The following is a 14,679-nucleotide window of genomic DNA, read 5'->3' on the forward strand; positions in this document are numbered from 1 at the left end:
AGGAAACCACCTTTTTGTTCTTTCTGGGCCACAGCTGATTGGATGGTTGCCCACATAAGGGTGGATCTTCCCCACTCAATCCACTAACCCAGGGGCAATCTTCTTGGGAAACACCCTCATAGACACACCCAGAAATAATCCTTTGTTAGTTTTCCAGGTAATCCCAATCCAGTCAAGTTGACACCTAAAATTAACCATTGTCACACTTACCTTACCTCACTTCTCAATGTTCCTCAAACCACACAGGGTGGAGGCTGGACTACCATTTGTTAAACAAATGTCAAAGTGTCAATGCTGATTTAGCCGCAATACATTTCTCCAAAAAATATATACAAATGTGCTGTGAGGAAGTTTTCTGACCCCAGGCTTACATTTATTCATATCTGCATTACTCCTGGGTATAACATATGTGGGTGTATTGGAAAGATCAGGGTCTTAAGAGTTACAGGCCTGGCCTGTCAATAAGTTTCAGACCAGTTGGTTCAAGTTATAATCACTTAGCATTTGTTAGGAGGCTAAGTTGCTGCTATTCTCACAAAGCTACAAAACTATCCACTTTTTTTTTTTTTGGAGACAGTGTCCTGCTCTCTTCCCCAGGCTGATGTGCTGGCGCCATCTGGGCTCACTGCAACTTGTATCTCAGGTTCAAGCGATTCTCCTGCCTCAGCCTCCTAAGTAGCTGGGATTACAGGCGCACGCCATCACGCATGGCTAATTTTTGTATTTTTAGTACAGATGGGGTTTTGCCATGTTGATCAGGCTGGTCTCAAACTCCTGACCTCAGGTAATCCAGCCACCTCGGCCTCCCAAAGTGCTGGGATTACAGGCATGAGCCACCATGCCAGGCCCAAAACTATCCACTTTGAAGCGTGGAATACAGATCAGGATCAAGAATTTAACTTTTTTTTTTTCTCTTCCGTAATATGAGATGACTAAATCACAGAATTCTTAGGAAGCATCATGGCATAGTGATTCAATGCACAAGCTCTGAAGCTAGACCACATGGAGTAACAACTAAATCCTAGTTCTGTTATTTATTAGCTTTACGATGTTGAGCATGTTATCTTACCTCCTGTGCTTCAGTTCCCCACTGTGTAGATGGAGATATCCGTCGGGGTTGTTGTGAAGATTAAATGAAGTATGTGTGGTCCTTAGAATAGTATCTGGCACACGGTAAGTGCTGTTAGTTACTATTATGGTGAGCTAGCGCTAAAATTGAAAAATTAATTTAAATTTATCATGAAGCCTTCAGTCCTTGGCATGTAAATGATCAAAAGCATAGATTTGGTTGTTGGTGATAACAAGCTGCTTTGCTTTATTTGAATAATTTGGGTTTGTAGGGTACACTTTGAGGGGCTCCAGTTGCCTGAAAATTAACAACTATTTTAGAGGCAAAAGGGCTTCTTCAAAATTAATTATACTGCTTTATTTATTTTATTTTTTTGAGACGAAGTCTCTCTCTGTTGCCCAAGCTGGAGTGCAATGGCACGATGTCAGCTCACTGCAACCTCCACCTCCTGGGTTCAAGTTTCACTATGCCAGGTAGTCTTGAACTCCTAACTTCGTGATCTGCCCGCCTCAGCCTCCTAAAGTGCTGGGATTACAGGTGTGAGCCACTGTGCCCGCCCCTATTTTCTTAAAAAAGGAGGAGTAAAGGAAGCTGGTAACTTCTTTTGATCATCGCCTTGGCATGGCAAAGTCACATCTAGCATGAGGCACTCTTCATTTCTGACTTAGAAGGTTTAAGAAAGAATGAAGTGAGGCCGGGCGCTGTGGCTTATGCTTGTAATCCCAGCACTTTCGGAGGCTGACGCGGGCGGATCACGAGGTCAGGAGATCGAGACCATCCTGGCCAACATGGTGAAACCCTGTCTCTACTGAAAATACAAAAATTAGCTGGGTGTGGTGGTGGACGCCTGTAGTCCCAGCTACTCGGGAGGCTGAGCCAGGAGAATGACTTGAACCCGGGACGTGGAGATTGTAGTGAGCAGAGATCGCCCCACTGCACTCCAGCCTGGGCAACAGAGACTCCGTCTCAAAAAAAGAAAAAAAAAGAAAAAAGAAAGAATGAAATGCCCATGAATACCAATTAATACTAAAAGTAAAAGCTACATCTGCTACTTTATTAGTCTTAGCAGTAATTGCCAGTGTTTAAGTAGCATATTGGCATCTAATTAGCAAGCGTTACCTGTATATTACTGGCTGGGACTATGACAGAAGAAAAGGCAAATATATACTCTAAAAATTATTTGGACCACGTTCTTTTGCGTGGCTGATAGCATTTGTACTGAATAGTTGGCCGGGGTGGGGGGGGGGGGCGGAAACAGAATTGGAGCCAAAGTGATGATGGGCAGCTACCTGCACCCTGTTACACCAGGCAGACTTCTGTGGACCTTTCCATAGCTAGGAATTGCAGGCTTCACTTACTCCACCGCACGTGTCTGATTCCTTGCTTAAGGCGGCAGGGTGGGAAAGGGAAGGTCTTTAGAAACTGTGACAGGCAGGCTTGGGAACAGCTGCCTATTTAAATAGCGAGTGAAGACCAGGCAGAAATGTTGCAGGCTGCAAGCAAAGAGAAGAGGTTACTGCTGGTGATGAGCGGAGAGGGAGAATTACGGGCTCACCTGAGCTGGGGAATTACCAGCGCCACTGACACCTGCAGCAAAATTTTCCACGAACAGACGGCATCCTGTGGAGGCGGAGGGGAGCGTGGGAAAGAGCGGTGTGCGCCGCGCTGGGTCGCGCCCCCTCCCCGTGGGGCCCCGTCCCGGACCCCGCCCCCGCGCTGTGGGTGGGCGCCTCCTGGCTGTCACTCAGCTGCCGCGGTGGCTCCGGGCCCCGCCCGACACGCACTTCAGGGCGGCCCCGCCCCGCCCGCGTCAGGCTGGCCAGGCTTCAGTCACAACACGGTGGGGCTCCCTGGCTGCGCCCGGCCCGGCAGCTACGGGCCCAGCGCCTGGTGGCGCCGCTGAGGGGTCGCCGAGAGGGGCCCGGCGGCGTCTGCGGGGGCCGCTCCCTCGGTGGACCGCGGGCGAGGCATGAGCGCGGGCTCCCCCTGCCTCCGGAGCGCCGGCGGGGGACCGCGGGGCAGGAGATGTGCCTGTCCTTAGCGGCCCAGGAAGCAGCATGCACCCCGATGCGACCGACAGTGGCGGCGCTGGCCTCAGCCCCGCGCGGGCCGCAGGCGCCGGCGGCCGTCCTGCCCCGGGCTTCAGGGACGAACGGCGGCCGGAGTCCCCGGGGGACGCGGAGGCAGCAGCGGCGGTGCCGGGGGGCCCGGGCGGCCGGAGCTGGTGGGGGCCCGTGGCGGTGGCCGCACTCGCCGCCGTGGCCCTCTCCTTCCTGGGGCCCGGAGGCGGGGAGGCTGCGGGGTCCGCGGGGCTGAGCTCCGTCCTGCTCAGGCTCAGCCTGTACCTGAGCTGCGCTGCGGCCGCCTTCCTGCTGGGGACCCTGTTCGCCCTAGTCTGCCGGAGCCCGCGCGCCCCGCCGCCCGACTTCGCCGCCGCCTGGAGCCGGCTGGCCGCGACCTCAGCCGCCCGCCGCCCGCCGTGGGTAAGTACCCGACTCCTGGCCACCTGGCTCCGCCGGCCCTTCCCGCTTCCGGTGCCAGCGCCCGCGTCCCGAGCCCCGGGGAGCCGCGGCGTGCCCTTCTCGAAGCGGGAAGCCCGGAGCCGTGGGGCTGGGCTGCGGCCCCGGCGCCCCGCGTGCGGCGGGCTCCGGGCTCGCGCTCCGCGGTGCTGGAGGAGATACGCGTTATTGACTAGGCTCTGTGGTCACTCGACAGCCATCCTCAGTCACAGCCCTGACGGTCTCCCCAGACCTTCGGCGTCGCTTGCCGTGGGAGGGTAAGAAGGCAATCACGGCGTTCGCTCCGCGCAGGCTCTGCGCGCGGTCCTGGCCATCCACTTGGTTCTTCTGGCCGTTCTCGGTGGGAGGCAACTTTATGACCGTTTGCTGATGAGGAAAGTTGCTTCGGTCACTGGCCCCGCACCTCACCCCTCAAGCCCGCGTACGCTTCCCACCACCCCATCCTGCCTTCCACCATGCTGATAAGTATTGGAGTAGTGCAGTCCCCGCCGGCTTCTGTGATTTGGAAGGGGGATGCCAGAAATCACTGGTTTGCACCGAAAAGAAAGCCATCCTCAGCGTGCTGTGGGACATTAGGGCTGGGGCTAGGGAATGTAGGAAAGCACAGCATTTTAAATGAGCGCTTCTCATCCTCAGTTGCCAAACCCACTGCCCTATCTTTCTTTCACATTCCTTCTCATAAGCCTTTAAAGGGAACTTTATTCTATCCCAGCTTAAAAATTCACTGCTCGACAGAGTGATACCATCATTCCACTGAAAATGCCCAAGCGCTTTGGGGTAAGAGAAATGGCAGTGGCTCAACTTCATAAGAATATTTGTTAATGATCATTGTCCCCAGGGTTTGTATTTTGCTTATCACATGACCTGCTCACTCCTTTATTTTAAAAGAAAGCATCACACTCCACCAAACTACTCTCAGTGTGTTAGTTCAGATTGCAGCACTGAGATAATGGCGGAAGGCTGTAGTAGGTAACAGACATTTCACTCAGAAGCTGATAAACAAGGCAGTATATTAAGGAACAGACATCTCGTGTTTTTAGAAGTGGTCTCAGAAATTAGTAACGTTTGTTTCTCTTACAAAATCTCCACTTAGCCATCCGTTTTTCATATCTCATTTAGCAGGAGTTGGGGAGCAGATGTGTCTCTCCTCTCGCTTTTTTTTCTGCAATGACAAGTAAGATTTTACTAGTTGATTTGTTGATCAATAAAATATGACTTAATTCTTGGGTATTGTAAGATGTTATAATTGATTCAGTAAATATTTATTGAGCTTCTTGTGTGAGCCAGGTACTGTTTTGGAAGCTGAGGTTGAATCAACAAGACACGTAAATATCCTGCTCTCTGGAGATCTTATGGGGGAGCAGGCAGCAAATAAATACTGTGGGATAGTGATAAATGCTTCTGAAGCAAACAGTGATTAAGAGTTAAGAGACAAGAGGGACTAGCAGGTGGGGGAAGAAGTTTAGAGGGTTAGGTCAAGATAAAAGTCCTGGTATTACAGTCCATCTCCCAGGGCATTGAAAGCCTCCTGTTGTGGGTTAGCAGTCTGTTTCCTGGAAAATGCATTCCCCCAGATCTCCCAGCTCACTGGCACCTCTGGGTAGGTAAAACGTGGATTATCATCTAGAAAGATTGTTTAGTAGAGGAGTTGGAGAAAATAGTATTTTAAAGGTGGCAGAGAAAATGAAGCAGCATGTATAAATCTCTCATGAACACTACCCGAAGATTTCAGGTAATAGAAGAGGTGAAGTATAATATAAGGAAAAGGAATATTGGTAATTATTTTTGTCCTTGAATTCCTAAAATAGCCTTAAATAAGAAATTAAGTGCGTTGGGAGCCAGGCACAGGTTCACCATGTTGCCTAGGCTGGTGTTGAACTCCTGAGCTCAAATGATTCTCCCTCCTCAGCCTCCGAAAGTGTTAGGATCACAGGCAATAGCCACTGTGCCTGGCCTAACCCTGTCTCTTAAAAAAAAAACAAACTAAAAGAAAATTTTAAGTGCATTAGGAAATTACATTCTAAGTTATGTATTGCTTAGAACTGAAATACATGTCATTCACATGAAATTCTATTTTCTTTGTAGTACTGGTACTGTTTACTCAAGCCTCTAGTGCTGTATTTCCAATAATTTGTGTAATTTGTGTGCTTTTTTTTTTTTTTTTTTTTTTTGCTTTGAGACAGGGTCTGCTCTGTTGTGCAAGCCACCATGCCCGGCTAATTTTTTGTAGAGACAGGGTCCTCAAGTGATCCTCCTGCCTCAGCCTCCCAAAGGGCTAGAATTATAGGCATGAGCCACCGTGCTTGGCTGTGTGTGCTTTTTAAATGTTCTCTTCTTTATGAATGGAAGAGTGGGAAGCAGAAGCATGTGGTGTAGTATAAAATATCTACAGTCAGTGCTGTGCGAGCTGGACCACACAGGTCAGCTAACATATGTGGAGGGGGAGGCTGTTTAGCAGTGAACCAAATGGAGCTCCTTAGAATAACGGTGACTACTGTACAAATTTGGATTCAGCGTGAAGAAGAGAATCCTCATTTATTCTTACATATTTTGAGTTCTCCTAGTGTGAGCTATACATGTCAGACACTGGGATCAGTCCTTCTAGCTCTGTATCCCTTCCTTCCCTTGTTTTTTCTTCTTGACTTCTTTTGGTAGAGGAAAAAAATGCATACACTGTTAAACATAGGTAACTAGGGAAGCCTCACTGAAAAGGGAAAGGTGATTTTATGTCTAGAGGTTTTCAAATGCTTCTGTATACTTCATAGGGTAATAGTTATCCATTGTAAACTGCCTGTGGTTAGGACCTGTGATTGACACCTTTTGTTATCGCTTATACCTAGTAGGAGCTCAAGAAGTGTTCGCTGATGATGATGACGAAAGTTACGTCCATTTGTGGTCACTAAGTTAGTGCTTTTCCCTTCCAGTTGATCTTGTATCTATTGAGCATCTCCTGTGTGCATGGATTTTGATTTACTTGGATGAGAATCACTGTCGATTAAAGTTCTAAAAATAATTTTCATCTCAGGAATTTCATCCCAGACTTCCGTGGTACCTTCAGATAGCACAGAAGCTTTTATGAAGGTCAAGAAGGTTGATGCTAAAGTCTTGACAGATGATATCTGGACCCCAGTTTAGAAAAACCTGGACTTTTGTTACAGGTGAGCAGCGTGGAACTGTGATGCTCTAGGGCCAGCCTGCTCTTGGTGTTGACAGTTGTGAGTCCAGCTTTGTTGTGTGGGCTGTCGCAGTGTGGTGTCCCGTGTCCAAGATTGTTTGATTTTCTGCCAGGCCAGTTAACTCACCTGGGTCTGAACCTCATGTTTACTAGCCACAGTTATTTGACCTCAGCACTTGATCCAGCCAAAACAACAGCAAGAGAAATAGGGCAAGAATGAATCCATAGTTCAGAAAAACTTGTTATCATCACAAGATCAGCAGTTCGAAGTGTATCTTCTCATAATGGAAAAGAGGACACCATTTCTTAGGTTTTGATGGTAGGAAGGTAAAAGAGAGTAACTGTCAGTTTTTCTGTGGTGTAGTCTAATGCAGATTTTTCTCTTTTACTCTGTGGTTTATTAGATCTTTTTTTTTTTTTTAAGACAAGGTCTCGCTCTATTGCTCAGGCTGCAGTGCAGTGACCTGACCATAGTTTAACCGAGTACCCCCACTTTCCTAAGAGATGGTTTAATTATTTTTCTCTCTCTTCTTTTTCCCCCAGTTCCCCACTTCCCCTTTAGAAATGCAAATATAGCCTGTTACCTCCCCTTTAGCAGACTCTCCCTGTAGGGCAAGTTCATCTACCTGCCAACATGCCCAGCCCTTAGAGACGTCTTTCTTTATGTCCCCTGAGTTCAAAAATAAATAGGCAGTTGCTAATGAGGATTGGAGGGCTGATACAAGAAGTCCACAGAAGTTGGGTGTGCTGGGTGTGGTGACACACACTTTTAATCCCAGTGCCTTGGGAGACCAAAATGGGAGGAATGTTTGATGCCAGGAGTTGGAGATCAGCCTGGTCAACATAGAAAAACTCCATCTCTACCAAAAAAAAAGACAAAGAAAAAAAATTAGCTGGGAGTGGTGGTGCACATCTGCAGTCCCCAGCTACTTGGGAGACTGAGACGGGAGGATCGCTTGAGCCCAGGAGTTTGAGGCTGCAGTGAGCCATGATCACACCGCCATATAGAGTGAGACCTTGTACCTTAAAAAAATAAAAATAAAAAGTTGAGTGCTTAGTAGAATATTGGAAACTAAAGGCCACTGCCATGTGAAGAAAGCATTAATGAAAGACTTAAAAGTTTAGCCAGAAAGTAGTTTAACAAGTTCATCAAATCGGATTAATAAGCATTTACTGAATGTCTGCCACCTACCTCATATTCTGACCTTGTGAGGTAATTTTGTTGTCTAGTTAGTTGCTGAGTGCCAGTGTCAGACACAAAGTGTGTGCTCAATAGATGGATTTTTAGAAGAACAATTTTAAGTATCCAACTGACATTTTTAGGTCTGAAATTTCAACCACAGTTTCCTAGAGAAGGGTCAGAGCTTTGCAATAGGTGGCATTAAGAACTGGAATAATGCTTTCTGTAAGCACATGGCACTGTTTTGGGTGTTGGGGAGGATTCCAAGATGCACAAGAGTACTCCCTTCCCTGCCCTCTCCAGCCCAGTAGATTCAACCCACAGGGAGGCCTGGGTGGGAGACCAGATGTTTGTAGAGACAGACAGTAAACACATTCACAAAGCAATCTACTGCTCCAGTTCACTTGGGTCAGACGACTAGGATTCCTAAATGAGTTCTTTTACTAATACAAATGTTCTTTGAGTAAAACAAACTCATTTAGTTACTCGAGGGGAAAAGGAAAAGAAACGGGAATTAGGGAGACTACATACAGCCTCTTTGTGACTTTTTCCTTTCTTGTGCTAATGTGATAAACTAATCCTCAGTCATTTGATTATGGATAATGGCATGTAATATATTTACTGTCTTCAGAATATTCTTTTGTATTTTAACTGGGGAATTTAAGTCATGGCGGCCACTGAGAAAAATACTTTTGAGGAAGGTGGCTTTTTGAAAACTTTAAATCCTCTCTGTGGTATAAGCGTTGTTTTACATTAAATTCATTTTTTTCATTTAAATTCATTTCATTTCATTAAATTGCATTTCATTAAATTTCATTTAAATTAAAAATGAAAAATTTTCATTTTCATTTAAATTAAATATTTTTCATTTAAATTCATACAAGATCTGGCTCTTTCGCCCAGATTGGAGGGCAGTGGTGCCATCTTGGCTCACTGCGATCTCCTCCTCCCTGGCTCAAGCCATCCTCCCACCTCCCGCCTCAGCTTCCTGAGTAGCTGGGACCACAGGTGTGCACCACCACACCCAGCTAATTTTTGTATTTTCGGTAGAGATGGGGTTTCGCTATGTTGCCCAGGCTGGTCTTGAACTTCTGAGCTCAAGTTATCCACCCATCTTGGCCTCCCAAAGTGCTGGGATTACAGGTGTGAGTCACCTCGCCTGACTTAAATTAATTATTTTTTAATTTAATTTTTTCCATAGGTTGCACAAGCATATGATTTTAAAAAAGCATGCAGAAAGGTATACAGTGAAAAAACATCTTCCCTCTAGGCAGCCACTATTAATAGTTTGTGTTTATTCCAGATATATTTGACACACATATAGGCACATACACACATGTATTCAAAAGGAGAAGTTTTTGATACATATAATCTTGGTATGTGAACAGTGATTACACATAAAGGAAAATTATTTTCTGTATCATCTGTCATGATGGAACTATTAAGATCAGTCAGCATAAGATGAAGTTGTAGATGAATAGTGATAACTTCAAAGTGTGAAGGTACAATACATAATTAGGCCTGGGACAGAAAACAGTGCTAATCAAGTGTACCTAGGAAATGACAAAAATGTGTGTTTGTTTGTTTGTTGTTTGTTTTTTTGAGATGGAGTGTTGCTCTTGTTGCCCAGGCTGGAGTGCAGTGGCACGGTCTTGGCTCACTGCAACTTCTGCCTCGTGGGTTCAAGCGATTCTCCTGCGTCAGCCTCTGGAGTCGCTGGGATTATAGGCACCCGCCACCACACCCGGCTAATTTTTACAATTTTTAGTAGAGATGGGGTTTCACCATGTTAGCCAGGCGGGTCTTGAACTCCTGACTTCAGGTGATCCACCCGCCTCGGCCTCTCAAAGTGCTGGGATTACAGGCGTGAGCCACCTCCCCCGGCCAACAAGTTTGTATTTGAATTTAGCAAAATCGTCTAAAGGAAGCAATATGTGTTCTTCTAATTTTTAAAAAACAACAAAATGGGTCCAGAGTACATGTACCACTTGTGATTTGAGTTACCAGTGAGTATATGAGATGACTCATAGGAGCTAGGATTGGAAAGGTAGTGTTGGCCAGGCCGTGGACATGCCGGGGAATAGAACTGAATTTTAGTCTTCAGGCGTGGTGACTGTTGGCATTTTCTGAGCCCAGGAGTGATAGCATCAGAGCTGTGCTTTGAAACATTGAATGGCTATGTGATTGGGATGGACTTAAAAGGAGAAATGCTGGGCCGAGTGCAGTGGCTCATGCCTGTAATCCCAGCACTTTGGGAGGCCAAGGCAGGAGAATTGTTCAAACCCAGGAGATGGAGGTTGCAGTGAGCCAAGATCACGCCACTGCACTCCAGCCTGGGTGATAGAGTAAGACTCTGTCTTGAAAAAAAGAGAGAGAGAAATACGGTGTAGCTGCAATGATGAAAAGTGAGCGTTAATGAAGCTGTGTTTTTGTGAATGGAGACAACAGGCAGTACCTTCAGGAGTGAGTGAGACTTTGATACGATTTTCATTAGTTATCATTACAGATAGGTTCAAGAATATTCTCAGGAGGGCCCTAACATTTCTTTTAAACAATAAATTCAACCCCAAACCAAAGGATCCCACAGTATATAACAGCAGATGTATCCTAGGAACGTCTCCCAAGTTGAATATTCTACTTGGAGCCTTCTTAATTCTGGCCGTTCCCAGGGGATTTATTTCGCACTCCTGAGTCTTAAGCTGCTTTTGTTTTTGAAGCACACTATGTCACATTGGTCATGGTAATTGACTGTTGCCTTCCTAAAAATATCTTAGGCTTCGTTTCCTAACCATATCATTTTGGGGATGGGAAGTGCCCTAGATTCCTTAAAATGTAGAATTCTTTATAGTCAGAATGGTACACATGGTTGTGCTAGAAAGGTGACGCAGCAAGTTCGGTGCCAAGGGTTCAGGACACAGAAAATGAACAGTGTCTGTGGAAGGCTGTTAGTACTGAAACAATTGCACACCACCTTGCCAGCATTTTTAACATTGCAGCTGTACTTTTGAAAGAAAAAATTGCAAACTCAGAACCTGTATTTTTATCCTTCACAGCTGTAGGTCACCTATCCCACCTAGGTTGTTTGGTTGAATGGGGATGACAGGTAGGTAGGCAGCCCTTCGCAGGGGCTCTCCTGGATAGCCTGAGGATTTAGGTCTAAGTCACACCCTGCTTTAGTCTAGGAGTGTGTGCTTCTATAGTGTTTTGAGACGGAGTCTGGCTCTGTCACCCACGCTGGAGTGCGGTGGCGCATTCTTGGCTCACTGCAACCTCCGCCTCCCGGGTTCAAGTGATTCTCCTGCTTCAGCCTCCCAACTAGCTGACACTACAGGCGCCCGCCATCACGCCCGGCTAATTTTTGTAGTTTTAGTAGAGGCAGGGTTTTGCCATGTTGGCCAGTCTGGTCTCGAACTCCTGACCTCAGGCAATCCGTGCCCCTCGGCCACAGAAAGTGCTGGGATTACAGGCATGAGCCACCACTCCTGGCCTGCTTCTGTAGTTTTTGTAAGTATGGTGGAACTTTCCAGAAATCCCAGCAGGTTTGCATGTATGTTGGTGGGCCTCTCAGCCCAGGTGCTGCTTTGGGAGAAGGCAGCTAGGTGTGTGAGGTATGCCTGCTTTGCCCCTGCAGCTAGCCAGCACTCAGCAGCTACTCTAAGCACTTACCAGTCCTGCTGTTTGTCAGCCCAGGGTTTCTAGGTATGAGTAGCCACAAGCTGGATGTAAAGAAAAATGAATATGGTTTAACTGTAAGTAAAATGCTTCTGAAGCCAAGAGGGGAGCAAGGGATTGTGCATCTTTAGGATAAGACACATGAACTTGTTTATTAGGCTACTAGGATCTATTCAATAGACTTTCTATTTTAGTGTGGAATATATCTCTTGGAAAATTAGATAAATATTTTACAAATACTCATTTCTAAAGTAACCTGAATTTCTGTAGTTCTCACCCACCTGTATATATGGGGGAGTTTACATAAATTAAACTAATTTTAAAGTTTTTTTAATGAGCTTCTGATCGCATACAGAACCTCATCCTCTTGCAGTACTCCTACGTCCTTGCTCTACCACCCCATCAGCATTTCTGGGAGCCACAGACAGTGTCCCATGTATTTGGGGATAATTTCAACTTCCATTCTTCCATTCTTGCCTGCAAAGCACTGGAGAGAGGTCCCTGTGCTATAGCGCCACTGCCAGTCTGTGAGAAAGATGTTCCCTGCCAGGGTGCTACTGTCTCAGTCCTCCAGAGCTGCGTGTCTGGAGGGGCTTGGTCTGTCCTTCGGGGTTTATCTAAGCCAAGGCCCCATGTATGCTTTATAGAAGCTGGGAGGTTAGCCCTGTTTCTCTCACTCAGGCTTGTTTTTAAAAAATGTTTTTGGGCCAGGCATGGTGGCTCACACCTGTAATCCCAGCACTTTGGGAGGCCGAGGTGGGCAGATCACAAGGTCAGAAGATTAGGACCATCCTGGCTAACACGGTGAAACCCTGTCTCTACTAAAACTACAAAAAAGTAGCCGGCGTGGTAAGCACGTGCCTGTAGTACCAGCTACTCAGGAGGCTGAGGCAGGAGAATCACTTGAACCCTGGAGGTGGAGGTTGCAGTGAGCCAAGATCGTGCCACTGCACTCCAGCCTGGGCCTACAGAGCGAGACTCTGTCTTAAAAAAAAAAAAAAAAAAAGAAAAAATGTTTTCTTCTTATGGAAGCTAAGGAACTTATGCCCCTCCTTGCATCTCCTGTGAAGACAGCCTCTTCTTTTTTCTTGTGGCTTCTCTCCATCTGGCTCAGACTGACTGCTGGGATCAAGCCAGGGCCTTCTCTAGTCCCCAACCCTGAGTCCCTACACATAAGCCACCTCCCACAAGGCCTCTTCCTCTTATGTAAATCAACTCATGAAAATATATACCTGAGGGCTGCTTGCAGGCTGCCAATTTGTTATACATGAAATCTACATCTCAACTGTTCCAGAAATTTCCGTGTGTTTTTCCTGAAGCAGAGTTGTTAATCTCTTTTTTTTTTTTCTGATTTTTTTCCCATTTCACTGAATCTTTCTTTTTTTCTGAAATTGCAACCCCTAGATAGCTCAGAAAGTTGGATGTTTCCCAGATTTGCATTTGGGTCATTCTTGAGGTCTCATTCTTTATTCTCTTAGTTTAGGGCAGTCTCAACTTTGGCCTCCTACAATAATCATCCCTGTCGACATTGAGGACTTAAGAGATTTATTCCTGAGTTTCAGATCTAGTTTTGGGCCTCAGACTTATTTATTCAACTGCTTAACTTGACATTTCCACCTGGCAGTCCCAGTGGTACCCGAAGCTTGAGTCCATGACATCTTATGACCGATGTCTGTCTCTGTTCCTCTTGTTCCTGTGTCAGTGAATAGCACCTCCGAAAGTCAGGTCCCACAACTGAGTCCTTTTTTTTTTTTTGAGACGGAGTCTCGTTCTGTCGCCTAGGCTGGAGTGCAGTGGCGCGATCTCGGCTCACTGCAACTTCTGCCTGCCAGGTTCAAGCAATTCTCCTGCCTCAGCCTCCCGAGTAGCTGGAATTACAGGCGCCCACCACCACGCCTGGCTAAATTTTTATATTTTTAGTAGAGACGGGGTTTCACCATGTTACCCAGGATGGTCTCGATCTCCTGACCTCGTGATCTACCCGCCTCAGTCTCCCAAAGTGCTGGGATTACAGGTGTGAGCCACCGCACCCGGCTTAACTGAGTCCTTCTTGACATCTCCTTCTCCTCATACCCCATAGGCACTCCATCAAGTCCTGTCCTTTTACCTCTTTTGTTAATTTTATTTTTTTATTCATTTATTTATTTTTGAGACAGGGTGTCACTCTGTTGCCCAGGCTGGAGTGCAGTGGCACAGTCATGGCGCACTTCAGCATCGGCCTCCTGGGCTCTTGTGATCCTCCATGCCTCACCCCCACAATAGCTGGGACTACAGGTGGGTGCCACCACACCCAGCTAATTTTTTTTATTTTTATTTTTCTGAGACAGGATCTGGCTCTGTTGCCCAGGCTGGAGTGCAGTGGCATGATCTTGGCTGCCTCCCACTTCAGCCTTTCAAGTAGCTAGGTCTAAGGGTGCGTGCCACTGCCCTTGACTAGTTTTTGTATTTTTTGTAGAGACGAGTTTCACCATGTTGCCCAGGCTGATCTTGAACTCCTGAGCTCAAGCCATTCATCTGCTTTGGCCTCCCAAAGTGCTAGGATTAAAGGTGTGAGCCACTGTGCCTGACCCGCTCTAATTAAAAAAGTTTTTTCTAGAGATGGGGTCTCTGTGTTGCCCACGCAGGTCTCAAACTCCTGGACTCAAGCCATCCTCCTGCCTTGACCTCTCAGAATGTTGGATTACAGGGGTGCATGCCCTTATCTCTTGAGTATCTTGCATTCATCCACTTCTTTCAGTGTTTCCTGCTTGGTCTCAGCTACCATCATGTCCCACCTAGATAACTGTAACAACCTTTTCATTGGTCTCTGCCTCCATGTTGGCTCCCCCTTCCATTGATTCTTTTAAAAATGCAAGCCTAATCAAATTCCTCTTTAGCAACATGTTTGTTTAAAACTTTCAGTAACTTATTGTTCTTCCTAGCTCTCTAGCCTAACCTCCAGTCATAATTACTGGTCACTCCTCATGCTCCACCCTCAGTCCTCATAGGGCCCGGCTTTTTCTGTCTGTAGGGACTTTATATATTGTTTCCCCTGCCTTGAGCACTCCGCTGCCCCCTGTACCTA

At 46.6% G+C, this 14,679-nt stretch overlaps 1 protein-coding gene across 1 annotated transcript in view; it reads left to right on the top strand.

Annotated features, from left to right (window-relative positions):
• The first annotated feature begins 2,872 nt into the window (after positions 1-2,872).
• SNX25 (sorting nexin 25) overlaps positions 2,873-14,679 on the top strand; it is a 145,096-nt gene continuing 133,289 nt past the window's right edge. Inside the window, exon 1 of the mRNA XM_025385144.1 lies at positions 2,873-3,552. Coding sequence (XP_025240929.1) covers positions 3,127-3,552 — 426 coding nt within the window. The 5' untranslated portion in view covers positions 2,873-3,126. The remainder of the gene's footprint in view (positions 3,553-14,679) is intronic.

The sequence above is a fragment of the Theropithecus gelada genome, chromosome 5, assembly GCF_003255815.1.
Source record: "Theropithecus gelada isolate Dixy chromosome 5, Tgel_1.0, whole genome shotgun sequence".
Classification (NCBI taxonomy): domain Eukaryota; kingdom Metazoa; phylum Chordata; class Mammalia; order Primates; family Cercopithecidae; genus Theropithecus; species Theropithecus gelada.